Consider the following 14,517-nt stretch of genomic DNA (forward strand, 5'->3'; position numbering starts at 1 on the left):
ATAGATAATTTAAGTTTCTAGATTGGGGTATTGGTTTAATATTATTGGTATATATTTATTTTATATCAATTGGCAGCTTATATGAATACATATATATTGAGTACGATTTTTTGAAAAAGTATATTTATATGGCAATATTATCAGTTTTAAATTCGGATGTGTGATCAATTTATTGAAATACTACAATGTTTGTAATATAAATTCTAAAATATAATTCATAATATCATATATATAAACTAAATGTTTTGTGGGTATAAACCTACAACTGACTTCAAATGTTTTTTGGGCATAAACCTACAACTGACTTTACATATATAATTAAATCAAATGTCTTTTGATGGCATTACTGAAGACATTTTTAGCCAGAAAATATCCTGAATAATTCCTTACAAAATGTTGAATAGGGTTATTGAAGCTGTTTCTAGCTAACAATACTTTCAATAATCTCCTTCAATAATTGAATAGGGTTATAAAATTTTTTATAAGGATTATTGAAGGCATTTTGACCAAAAACACCTTCAATAATCCCTTATAAAAATTTATTAAGTAGATTGTTGAAGGTGTTTTCGACCAAAAATGCTTTTAATAATATCTTCTAAAATTTTTTAGAGGATTATTGAAGGCATTTTTGGATAAAAATATTTTTAGTAATTCCTCCAAAATTTTTTGTAAAGATTATTGAACGTGTTTTTTGCTAAAAATACCTTCAATATTCTCTCTCCATAATTTTTTGAATAAATTATTAAAGGATTTTTTGTTAGAAAATGCTTGAAATAATCCCATTCAATTTTTGTAAGGGATTATTTAAGACATTTTTTGGTCAAAAATACCTTCAATAATCCATTCCCATTATTTCAGGGGAGTATTGAAAGCATTTTTGGTCAGAAATACCTTGAATAATCCCTTACAAATAATCTCTTGAAAAATAAAAAAAATGCTAAAGGGATGGATCAAACCTATGACCTTATAGTTAACAACCATATGATCTAACTGACAGAGCTACTCTAGTTTTTTTAATTAAAAATTTTTATTTAAGAGATGATTTATTGAATGCATTTTTTACCAAAAAAGCCTTCAATAATCTTCTCCAATTTTTTAGGAAAATTATTGAAGGCATTTCTGATAGAAAATGCCTTCATTCTCCATTTGTTATGAAAGGATTATTCAAGGCTTTGTCTACCAAAAATGCCTTCAATAATTTTCTATCCATTTTAATAAGGGAATTATTCAAGGTGTTTTCAGCCAAAAATACCTTCAATAATCATTTCAATTTTTTAGAGAGGATTATTCAAGGTATTTTAGTTGATAAACGCCGCTAATTTTTATCTTTAGTGGCATTTATAAGTACAAACGCTGCTATTTTAATATTTAGTGACATTTTGATAACAAACACCTTAAGTTTTATAAAAACACGGAAGCTAGCGTTTTTAAGTGAAACACCGCTATAAAACTACCACAATTTTTTATTTTCTTGTAGTGATTAGAAAATCTTTTTTTTTGAAAAAATATTCTCAAAGAAAATGTTTTATTTTTTGGAAGTTGTTTTTAAGTTGTCAAACGAAGTCTTAATTTAATTCAAATTAAATTTGAATATTAAATATTTTAATTATGTTTGAGTAGAATTTTAAATTTGAAAATAAAAAAATTTAAAATATTTGAATAGAATGGAATTATATATTTTTTATTATTTTTATATTTTTTAAATTTATAAAATAAAAATAATTATTTTATATAAATCTATTTAAATATATAAAAAGATTATATTAAAAATCAAATCAAATTTTGAAAAAAATAATTTCAAAATTCAATGAACTAAACTAATTAATAAAATTCGATTCAGATCAAATCAATTGCAAAAAAATTTCAGTTTAAATTCAAATCAATTTTTAAAGTTTTATAATATTATATATTAATCAAATCAAAACGAATCAAACCATTGTCATCGTGAGGATAATTTGGGTGATATCAGCCCTTATCATTGGAACTAAAATATAATAACACTTGGAATATAAAATCTAAAGTATGTTAAATTTGTATTGCTAAATTTTATAGTGAAAGTAATTCAATTTTAAATCAATTAAAATTTTTTAATTGTTCTAAATTCATTTTAATATTAAATTTTATTTATTAATTTTTTATTGAATTAAATTAATTCAAGTTTAAATGAATGAAATTAATTTTTTTTATACAATTATTATTGTGGACTCAAACCATAATTTTTTTCATTTGATTCACATAGCTCTAATACCAAATACTACAAATTTACTAGCTTGTGGTCTATGCAATGCACAAATTATTTATATATATAATTATACACACAAATAAGTATTTTTAATAAAATAATATAAATTTTACATATATTTCCAATTTACTTATTTAAGAAAACAAAATTTTTGTCAAGTAAGCCTTTTCTTAACTAGTGATAAAGAAAATATGTATTGAAATATTGAGATCCAAGGTTCAAATCATATCATATGTGAGTTTGATCAAATTTTATATTGACTTTGTCTAATTGTGTCTTAATATAAATATTGATTGATTTATTTGTTTAATTTAATTTAGTGATTTTCTAATTTGAATGTAATATTTGAACAATATTATTGTTAAAGAAAAAAAAAGCCAAAATTTGCGTTAACTCAAAGTTCTTCATCAATTTTACATTATTTATGTTTATTCTAGTTAAACATAAGTTAATTTTATTTAAGAAAACAATAAATTTATAAGTTAGGATTATAATAGTAATTTGTATATATTTTGTGTAATTTCAATAATATCTTTCAATAATATTTTAGCAAATTTGATTTATAAAAAATGTATACTATTATTATGTTTTATAGCAAAAAATAAAATGCTAATAGGAAAATCATGGGATCAATAAACAATATTACATAAAAATGAAGGAAAAAAAAGTCAAAATAACTTATTAAAAAGAATATAGAAAAAGAATAGGACACAAAAAGGGGAAAAAAAGTTAAACAATTATACTCATCAAAATTATTATACCATTCTTAAGATAGTACTGATAATGTTTTTTTCTTGCATGTATATGAAGATTCTAAACATAAAATTTCTTTATATTAATCTATTTTTCATGATTGAAAATCCTACAAGAGGGACAATTTCAAATGTTGTTACATTAATCTTTTTATTAATGAAAAAAAATCCATAAAATTATAGACATAATACCATTTATACCTTGATGGCTTCAAAATCTATATTTTTCACATCTTTACCATTAGAAAATTAAGCCACCAATTGAATAGTACGACTTAGGAAAAAATGAATATGTACATTTTCAACTACAACTAGCAAAATAAATACACAAATATTTTATTCCATAAGATGTATAGCAAGAGAAAAAAAAAACAATCACAAAGACATAATAAAAATTATGTCAATTTATAAGAGATTAATAGATAAAAATGTGATTAAATATATAGCAAATGAAGCTTTAATAATAGATTATAGCTGCATATTAAATGTAGATAATCAAAATATTTGATATTAACAAAATTCACTCACTACCCACAAATTTGTAAATGTTAAAACATATGAAAGAAAGCAAATAAGTTGACATTGAAAGGGAAAAAAAAAGTGGAAGTTATGATCTATCAAGTGATATTTATAAACAATGCAAATGTTAAAAAATGTAATGTAATCATCTTATTAAGAACTTAATATTGCCGACTAACTCTTGGTTCAGTTGGTATGTTATTAGAGTTGGTACTTAGAAATTGTGGGTTCAATAAAATTTAAGCGTGTAATATCCTTTTCAGTAAGGTAAATAATAAGGTAGGGGGTTTAATGATATATTAAAAATTAAAAAAAAAAAACCTAATATTTATAATATTGAATAACAGAGAAAGTAATAATAGAATTCAGTGATAATGAACATTTGATAAAAAGGGAAATATATAATTTGATTCAATTCAGTATTCAATTTAAAAAATTAAGAATTAAATAAATTTCTTTCTATATAATTCAATTTTAAAATTTGAATTTTTCATTGAAAATGATTAAAGAAAATATTTATATATTAGATGTGTTAGCAAAATTGGTTTTTAAATTTAAATTTAAAACATATATATATGGCAATGTAAATTAGTTTTGAAAAGTTAATTAAAGAGAAAATTAATTGGTCAGTTTTCAATTAATGGTTTTTATTTTTTGAACATATCATGGAAACTGGTTAAAAGTAAATCGAAAATCAATTTTTGGAATATATCATGGAAACATATAATCTAAATAGTTGTTAATCTTTTCTCATAAAATAATTAATTTTTTATAAAATTATTAGAGGTAATTTAAAATATTTGATTTTAAATTAACGCCTACATTGATTGTTTCTATTTTAGTGTAATAATTATATTTTATATTGAAAAGCCTATTTTAGTGTTTTGAAAAGTTCTTATTAAATAGTAAATTATACTCACAAATATGTGAGATTGCAAATAGAAAGAAATATAAAATATATATATGTTTGCAATTAATTAGGCTTTTTATTTTAGTTTTGAATTTCTAGCATTATACATTTGGTTTATATATTAAATTAGATTAATAAATGCATAAATTATTTCTTAATTAAACACTAAAATTACAGCTATTAAATATTCAATACTTTAAAAGTATATTTTTTATTTATAATATTCATATTTGATGCTTAAAATTTAGAATTAAATTTTTTAAAAATGATTTAAGATAATTGATTTGTAATATCAATAACAATATATAATAACTGTCCCCAAACTCAGATTTGGTGGACAACTATTAATTGTCTGAAAAAACAATTTGAGAGCAAATGTAGGGATAGTATATATTTAAAGAGGACACAATTGGCAAACAAAAAACAAAGGTAATTCAACGTGTTGCTTTGGTTCTATAAAAAAAAATTAGTGTAATAAAAACCGAAAATATTTGCTAGGAGGATAGCAAATTGACCAGGCGTTGAATACCAAATCAAGGTCTGCAACTAAGGTGTGAATCATCTTCAACAGAAGCTTGAGGCTCGAAATAGGGTCTCTTGCTTCAGCAACTAAATGAGGCTATATTCCCTCTCGCTTTCTCATTTCATTCAGGTTGAGGAGAAGATGATTTAGCGAAGATAATTTGGTAAAGGGTTAGGGTTTAGTAAATAATTTGATAAAGAAGTGATTTGGTGTTTTTTTTTTTTTTATGCCAATAATTTGAACGATTATGTTTTTTTTCCTTTTAGGCAAATTTTTTTATAATTCGATTATAACTGTTTTTTTTTTTTTAGCTTACCTGTTTGCTTGATCAAAATTTTTCAGGAAATTAGGTGAAATTTAAGGTTTGTATTTTTTTTGTAGAGTTAAATTAACTTGACTATAGATTAAATAAATTCAGTTGCAAATGAAATGTGATTTATGTAGTAGTTTTTATTTTTTGGAAAACAATTTTTTGCAAAAGAGAAAAGGGAAAAAAATGTATTTAATTCCTGTTAAAAAGTCAAATTCTTTGATATGACTACTATTCAAAGTTAACCTGGCAAAGTAATACCCAATTTTTGTAGTGCAATTTTGTTTTAACCTTCTAATTAATGTCTGATTTATTGATTTGGTGATATAACATGGGTTCTGAAACTCTAGCTCCATTGGTTGATAAGACAAATGCAGTAGTGTAGACATCTGTTGGCAGGTCAATCATTGAATATCTTAGGAGCTTTAATTACATCTCTTCTATAATTGCTGGTTTGTATCTGAATTCATTTCATGGCTTGAAACCATAGGTCTCAATGTTGTGAGTGCCCTCACTCATTAAGATCACATGATTAATCAAATACAAAATGGGAGAGAAGATGTATAACTGATTGCAGTTTGTAGGTTCAAAATAATGGAGCAAAGTAATCCGATGAAAGGCATGGTAGATTCTTTCAATGTTTCGGTGGCTGCAGGTATGGTCATGCATCATGCTGTTTGTGACAAAAATAGCTCGCCTGGTAATGGTTTCTGCCTAAATTCATGGATATTTTAGTCATTTACTGATTCTGATAGTTCCTTCTTATTCTGAATTTTGTGATATTATAGAGATAAGAGAAAATATGTGGACAAATGTCCTCACCAATTGATGTTTAAAAAGAACTCGAAGAAAAGAACATGAAAGTGAAAAAAAGGTACGAAAAATAATTTTTTGCTTTGATTTTGTTATATTTGGAAAATTATTTTTATGTTTTATATTTGAGTTCTAAGTAAGCAGAGAAATCATAGATTAATGTGTGCTAAATTGCTCTTTCATTAAACACTTCTGTTTTGTTTTAACCATTAAGTAATATCATGTTCATTACTAAACATGTGCAGGGAATGAGAACAACTACTGGCTTTTTGTGTTGAAGGGTGGCTTGCTATGTACTTCGCTAAGTTTTTAATAGTTCTCCACCTCTAAATTTATTATTGCTTAAACTGCAAATTAACCATAATCAATTATGCGAAAATATGACTTAATAATCTTTTTGTCTTAATTAAAAACAAAAGGGGGCTTTGGGTTTGGACATTGGAGGACTGGCAACAGGATATGGAATGGGAGTCTTCTCATATGTGGTGAGTTTCTATATCTCTTCTAGGATTTCACTCATAAACATTCTCCAGTAATTGGTACACTACTTGTTCTTTACGATCATGATGCCTTTTGTTGAATGTATGACAAAGTACCAATATTTATTACTGAAATCGCACCAAAGAAACTATAAACCAGGTAACATGTGCCTGTCAAGTAGCAGCAATCATTATCATCATCACAATTTCCTGAAGTTGTGAATTTAATTTTCTGAACAATCATTAGTTGTTTGAATGTGCAATATAAATGCATAAAATAGATAGAAAACAATGAAACATGCACATAGTTTTATCTGATTATTTCTCATCTTATTCTACAGCTTATGATCTGCAGTGGAGTATCTGTTGCCTTCATAATATGGCAGTTCTAACTTGAGGGCTTTAGCATTAACAAGTAAAAGTGTCTTATCCATTTATTCAGAGCAATTGGATTCACAACATTCTTCTGTAAAACCATGTGTACGTGTGTGTGAGTGTGTTTCTAAAGCTAGATAAGACAAGCTGGGACTCACAAGTAGAATGATTGCAGGATTTATTCCTTATGCAATTCTAGTCTTTGGACTCTTTTTCATTCCAGAGTCTTCCAGATGGCTGGTATGAGATAGCAGTTAAAAGATGATGGAATCCTCTTTTTACCCTGAATTATAGTAACATTATAAATGGGAATTGGATAAAAATCTTAGATATAATGCAGGCAAAGATAGGACGTGAAAAAGAATTTAAAGCAAATGTGATTTGGCTACTTAGGAAGCAGTAGGTATGGTCAACAAAATAAAGATGGTGACTTGGCTCTGTTGCATGAAAGCAAGCTTGATTTTAGAGATCCATTTAGGAAGCAGAAAATGATATGTAGGCAAGTGTATCACTAACTACTTATTCACAAGGTTAATGGAATTACTGCAGTTGTTTTTGCAAGCACTTACCATTTGGCATTTTGAGCAGATATCATCATAAGGCACCTACATCATGGACAGCGCCGACCACCACATTCTTATTCTCTATGATCTGCTTATTAGTTGGCTATATCTTATATGATGTGGCAATGCACATTGTTAAAGTTGAAGATGATTTCCACCAAATGCAAGAACTGAAGGTTTGAGTAGAAGCTGTTGATGTTGCCAAATCGCAGGTATGATTTTCAAGATATATATATATATATATATATATATATATATATATATATATATCAACACATGGTTCACCACCCATTTCCAAGCTAAAACTAATTATGACTTGAGAGTGTTGCTTGTGTTCTTGATACCAGTTTCTGGTAACAATTTCTCATGAAATTAGGACTCCCATGAATGGCATCCTTCGTATGTTCCAGATCTCTCCTTAAGGTTTTCTCTGTAAAATATACCTGCGAGGACATTAATAAATTTTAATCCGGTAATGTTCTTATGACTTTTTGAATGGTTGCAGGGATACTGGCTTTGCTTTTAGATACAAATTTAAGTTCAACACAAAAGGATTACGCTCAAACTGCTCAAGATTGTGGAAAGGCGCTGATAACATTGATAAATGATGTGCTTGACCAAGCAAAAATTGAAGCAGGAAAGCTAGAGCTCAAATTTGTCGTCTTTGACCTTCGAACTATTCTAGATGATATGCTCTCTTTATTTTCTGAAAAGTGTAAAAGCAAAGGTGTTAAGGTAAGCCCAGATAAGATTAATAAAATCTGCTGCTTCATTTTTCAGTATGTTTCTCTATGTTAGATAGTTCCTATAGGTTATAGGCTTATGGGGATGCTTATGATCAAAATAGAAAAATCCTTATGGTTTATAATATGCTTAAACTAACTTGGTGCCTTTGTTTTTCCCTTTCCTTTCTCTGTTTCGGTGGGTTGTTGATGTCAATAAATGGTGGTGTTCCTGATGCGTTACAATGACGGTGTAATTCTTTGGGAAGTGAAGCTGGCAGTTTTTGTTTCTGATAAAATTCCTAAAAGAGTTGTGGGAGAGCCAGGGAAATTCAAACAGATCATTACTAATCTTGTTGGGAACTCTGTTAAAGTAAGTGGGTTGCCCTACCTCCACTCTTTTTGGCACTAATTTAGATAGAACTAGGGGTGTAATCAAGAGAGTCTTATTTAGAGACTCTAGCTAAAGCACAAGCTCAAATTTAGTTTACTATTGAATTGTCTTTGGTTTGGGCTGCATTTTTAGAAATTCAAACTTTAGTTTTGCACCTTGATTACCGTGTTACACTTTGTAGATTCAATTGGTGATGTTCTTTATTTACTGCAGTACTGCTCTGTGGTTCTTGGTTTGGATCGTACATTTGAATCGCATGTTTATGCTGGTTATCTATATGTATGAAGTATTGGTTATTGATGTGAACTATTGATTATTTGTGTGAGGTACTGTGTTTTCCATTGCATAATTTATATTCTGCATAGTTTTTTTGGGCAACTGGTTTTTCTTCTCATACTATCAGTATTCTCATGCTCCTAAATTATTCCAGCGGTGAAATGCAGGCTTGAAGTATGGTATATTTATAAAAGGTAAGAATATTTGATTTTTATAAGATAATAAATATACTTAATTTAGTCAAAATAAATCTTTTAAATAAAATTTATATGAAAATAAATCAAAATAATTAAATATAGTAGACATAAATATTTTTTAAAATTGTCCAAATATCAATAATATAAATCTTCTACGTTAGATTATTTTTTATTTTTATTAAAGACTAACTTTTATATATTTATATAAGATTACATCTCAAACCATAATTTGGAGGAGAAAAAAAAAGAAATGGAAATTCCATGTATTTATCCACGTGCTACATAAATTATTTGTGTTATTTTCTCTATTGCTGAAACAAAAAAATGGATGTATGCCCAAAACTGAAATTATTAGAAATGGACTATAAGATGTCTTATATCATCGTACGATGAAACCTAAGGATCCTCAGCCAAATGGTATGGAATTAATTTATTTGTACATTTGCTTAATAGAGGCCCTCAATCTCCTCAAATATGGGAGGTGTAACCATTATTCATCGTCGATCATACAAATTTCAGATCATCATCACCACCCTAACACCACCTGTATGCATTGTGTCTAGGATGACAACAGTCCTATTAAGACGATTTTTCTCGTTTCATTCCGATTTGATTTTTAAAAAATTTTATTCGGTTTTCATCCGATTCAATGTCAAATTATTATTGTTAATATTTGATTTGACTCCACATTTATATAATTTGCATCTGGTCTGTGTTTGATTTGAAATTAATTTAATATTTTATTTAATATAATATTTATAAAAATATTATTTTTAATATAAATTATATTATAATTATATATAAATATAATATTTTATTAAATTAACATCATAAATTAAAATATCAAATAATTATTTTATTAATATATAAATATAAAATTAAATAAATAATAAATTATATATTTTTATACATACTAAAATTTTATTTGGATAGATAGTGAAATTAATTTAGATAAAATTGAAAATAATAATAAAATTTATTATAATTGTGATTGAAAAAAATTTATTTTAAAAATTTAGAGAGAAATTTATATTGAATAGATTTTCGTATAATTTATATTTAAATTCAACTGATAATGCGGTAAGCTTAATTACATCACATTAATTAAGTACTATAAATCAAGCCCTCAACAAAGATCGTAGAAATAAAATACTTTAAAACTCATCTCTAATTTGACTTTGATCTTTAAAAAGTAATCAAATTATGCTTATAGCTTTTATACTATATCCAAATTTGATATTTAATCTCTTTAATATAATTTATATAAATTAAATTCTCATATTATTTTAATTTTATAATTTTAATTTAATTATTAATATTCTAAAAATTTATTGTTAAAAATAATCACGTAACTATTAATTTGATGATGTAATTATTAATTTTGTTTATATGACATTTTGATTAGTTGATATTGTGTCCATAAATAAAATGACATCATGTGGACAAAAATTTTAATCTATCAAAATTTAAGATATTTTCAAGAAACATTATTAATAGAAATTTAATTTTTAAACTTAATTACTTTTAAAAAAAATAAAATCCATTCAAACAGCCAGCAACCATCAAATCTAGATTTTAAAAATCGATCATCGTGTATCCATGTCGAAATATCACCAAAATTTACTTGAAAATCCTCTTTATAGATGTATCGGTTTATATTTAAATTTTTTTTTCACAAAAAATCAAAATAACTTAAATCCTAAACACCTAGATTTATCGCTTTGCCACCTCCGATTGCCCTAAAACTTTCTTCGAACCTGCCCCTCATCTCTCCCAAGATTTTTATCATTGGGATTTGAAAAATACTTCTTAAAATCCTTTGAACCAGAAACTTCTAAAATTTTAACTTTTCTTTCTCTTTTTTTTTTCTTTTTTAATACGCTTTTCGCACTCATTTTTATCACTGATTTTAATTTTATTTAAATTAATTTTATTGTACATATAAATAAATTCTCAAATTCCTAGCTCCAATGAATAATAGTAACTCCACTACCACATCATCAACAATAAAAGCATCTTAAAAATGAACAAGAGTTAAATTTAAAGCTTTTACTTGGGATTAGTTTAACCAGCAGGAGCTCGATCTCAACTCAGGTTTCCAATGCCAACTCCGCCTAGTCCAAAACTGAGCTAGATAACAACAATTTCCACTTTCTTGGAAAATCTATGGTGGCTAAGGCAATTTGTTTATTTGACATTTAGAATATCAAAGAAGTGAAATTTGTCGGAACTGTCAAAACACAAATGGGTTATATAGATGTTGTAGACCTTTGGATTCACAGGGTCAATTTAGTGGTGTTATTTGTATTAGGGATTTTTTAAGTTCGGAATCAAGAAGATTAGGGATTGTTGATTGAGTTAGAGATTTTCGATTTCCTATTTGGATTTTAAGGTCTTTTTATCATACTTGTTATGCATTTTTTCAATTTTAAGTTTAAAATTTTGAATTTTAATTAATTTTTTTTGAAAAAAATTAAATAAATTCTTAAATTTTGATTAAAACTAGAGGTTTTTTTATTTATTTACGCAACATGTCGTCCTATCCATATCATTATAAATTAAAATATCAATCAATTAAAATATTATATTAAAAAAGTTAAAAATTATATCATCAAATCTACAATCATGTTAATATTTTTAATGATAAAAATTTTAAAATATTAATAATTGAATTAAATTATTAACTTAAAATAATATGATAATCACATTTATATAAATTATATTAACAAAATTAAATTTAACATTTTAAAAAAATCCGATACACTTTTGATGCAACTTTAATTTAAAAAAAAAAACCGTTTTTATGGAATAGGGACTAATAGTAACCTATAAAGGCCCTACCATATTTAAGGCTTTCTTTATAACTAAAAAGGACTTGTGATGTGGCTCGATTAAAATCTCTATTTGCATCATTCCGTTTGGGTAACAAATGAGCATCACATTGAGACACTCTGATCTCACTGCATCTTTTGGTTGGGGATTGGACTCATGAGGGTCCAGTGGAAAAAAGTTGATTTCTATCGTAGGTTATTTCCATTTTTAACCACGTTTTTGTTTTGTTCTTTCAACATTTGTCCTTTTTTTTTCCTTTTTTTTTAATTTTTTAACTTATAAAGTTTTTTATTTATATTTTATAAGATTAAATTATTAATTATTTATTAACAAATTATTATTATTATTATTAAACATAAAAACAATTTAATAAAAATTAAAATATTTATTAATTTTATAAAATTAAATAATTAAAATTTTATTATATAGAAATTTTAATGTAATATTTTTAACAATATTTTTCACTACAATTTATTTTATTATAATAATTATTTTTACATCAAAATTTATATTTTATTATTATTTTAATCTTTTACTATAATAATTATTTTTATTATTATAATATCTAATTTCATTTATATCATAATTTTCAATATCAATTCTGATAACCGTTCAAATGAATCCTAACTCAACCAATGCCGATAGAAGTGACGCACATGAAATCATCTACACGTGACAAGCACATGTTACTATTCTTCTAGGCTCACGGTTTTAGGAAGGAGACAAGCATGATCCCGACAAAAAATTTGGTTCGATCCTTGAATGATTTGATGTGCTGAGCTGATGATGATGTGGCGTCCATTGTTATGATAAGCTTTTTTTATTTTTTTTGGGTCGGTGAATAGATTTTTCCCGACGGCGGCACCGCCTTATCATTTTTAACACGCATGGAGCGTTTTTTAAGAACAAAAAAGAGTCATGCTAGAGCCTCTACTATATTTTTTCATGGCCGCAATAAATTTTTATAAACTTCATAAAAAATTTATAATTATGATCCGGTTTAATGCAAATTTGTTTATTTAATACATTTTTTGTCAAATTAAAAAAATTTACTAATTATAAACTATTTTATTAATATCATCTTAATTCAGATTTGTAAGTCCTTATTAAAATTTTTATAAATTTTTAATAAAAAATTATTAAATATTTTAATTTTACATATGAAATTAATAAATTTACATTATTTTTAATATATATTAAAAATAAAAATAATTTTAAAAATAAAATATACATCATTTTATTAATTTTATTTATGAAATTAAAAATTTTTATTGATAATGTATTAAATAATTTTTTTGATTCATCTAATTAAATTATAAATCAAACAAATCAAATAAAAATTTTACTATTTTATTACATAATGCAATACCTCCGAGTATAAGAGGAGTGAGTAAATCATCGAAGCCAAGAGTACAAGATCCAAGTTTAAATGTTCCATACTTGAAAGTTCATCAAGTTTCAAGCAACCCAAACAAACAACAAGGTCCACGCCCACCATCAAAACCCAAAAGGACCCAATCAAAACTCTAAAAACACTTGACCCAAATCAAGCTCATGTTTTTGACGACCATAAGTCATCAATTAATTCGATTGTTTGGGCTTCTCATGAGCTGGGACTTTGTTTGGCATATAGCCCTTCCGATGGAAATGTACCAGTTTTAACTGCAAGGAAAGATGGAGGCTGGGACGCGTCGAGGATTCACCAGGTTCACCCGGTTGGTATAATTTTGTTTCATGGGCTCCATCAATGTCACCCGGTGCTCTTCTGGGTTCTGGTTTGCAATACCCTGTTCAGAAACTTTGCTCTGGTGGATGTGATAACAATGCAAATGTGTGGAAGCTCTAGAATGGGACATGGAAGATGGATTGCTTTCCAGCACTTCAAATGCATACTAATTGGGCACGGGATGTTGCTTGGACACCCAATTTGGGGTTCCCTAAATCTACTATTCGAAATGCATCACAGATTGGAAAAGTAAGGGGATCAGTGGGAAGGTAAAGTATTGCATAATTTTAATACCCCTGTCCGGAGGGTGTCCTAGTCATTGACCTGAAACATATGTGGCTGAAGGGAACAGCAATCATAATCATTGACCTGAAACATATGTGGCTGATGGGAACAGCAATGTGACAATAAGGAAAGAAGCTGAAGATGGGGAGTGGCAACAGGTGACTTGTTGAGCCATAGAACTGATTCTCTTGTGAAATTTGCCATGTTTTAGAACCTATTTAGTTACATGTATGACAACTATCAGGTTTACCATTTTATACAGCTGCATAGTTCGATGTCCTTGCTAATTATGAGAGTTTATTGTACTTTGCAGACCATGTTATAATCGAGCCATTAGTATGTTTATCTATTGAATATTTTTGTTCTTAATATCCCATAAATTTTATATGTTCATTGCACTTGTCAACTTGATTTTCTCTGTGGTAAAATATATATATTTTTTATTTTTGTGATTTTTTTTAAATCACAAATTAAAAAATAAAAGAAAGAAATATAGGTATTGAAATTTGAATTTTAAATTTATTAATGACACCTCTTAAAAATATTACATGAATCAATTAATTTAAGTTTTAAATTTTATGTAAATGTAATTTGTTTGT

At 26.3% G+C, this 14,517-nt stretch overlaps 1 protein-coding gene and 1 pseudogene across 4 annotated transcripts; both read left to right on the forward strand.

Annotated features, from left to right (window-relative positions):
• The first annotated feature begins 4,758 nt into the window (after positions 1-4,758).
• On the forward strand, positions 4,759-8,927 carry LOC111281342 (histidine kinase CRE1-like). 4 transcript variants are annotated; one of them, XR_016335149.1, is made up of 11 exons: positions 4,759-5,109; positions 5,841-5,956; positions 6,045-6,130; positions 6,315-6,362; positions 6,489-6,554; positions 6,890-7,028; positions 7,099-7,163; positions 7,264-7,422; positions 7,512-7,698; positions 7,992-8,221; positions 8,483-8,927. XR_016335149.1 is itself a non-coding variant. In XM_089757313.1 (11 exons), the coding sequence occupies exons 9-11, from the start codon at positions 7,870-7,872 to the stop codon at positions 8,618-8,620; spliced, it is 384 nt and encodes a 127-aa protein (XP_089613439.1). In that variant the 5' UTR covers positions 4,842-5,109; positions 5,841-5,956; positions 6,045-6,130; positions 6,315-6,554; positions 6,890-6,963; positions 7,099-7,163; positions 7,264-7,422; positions 7,512-7,698; positions 7,834-7,869; the 3' UTR covers positions 8,621-8,927. The 4 variants fall into 4 exon arrangements, 3 of the variants coding, with proteins under 3 accessions (XP_089613439.1, XP_089613440.1, XP_089613441.1); XM_089757313.1 differs by adding an exon at positions 7,834-7,885 and having other exon boundaries at positions 4,842-5,109; positions 6,315-6,554; positions 6,890-6,963; XM_089757314.1 differs by adding an exon at positions 7,834-7,885 and having other exon boundaries at positions 4,917-5,109; positions 5,841-5,911; positions 6,315-6,554.
• Positions 8,928-10,150: 1,223 nt separating this feature from the next.
• LOC111280589 (uncharacterized) lies at positions 10,151-13,961 on the forward strand (annotated as a pseudogene).
• Positions 13,962-14,517: the final 556 nt, after the last annotated feature.

This window comes from Durio zibethinus, chromosome 28 (assembly GCF_047325235.1).
Source record: "Durio zibethinus cultivar Kanyao isolate XHJ-2024 chromosome 28, ASM4732523v1, whole genome shotgun sequence".
In the NCBI taxonomy this organism is placed as follows: domain Eukaryota; kingdom Viridiplantae; phylum Streptophyta; class Magnoliopsida; order Malvales; family Malvaceae; genus Durio; species Durio zibethinus.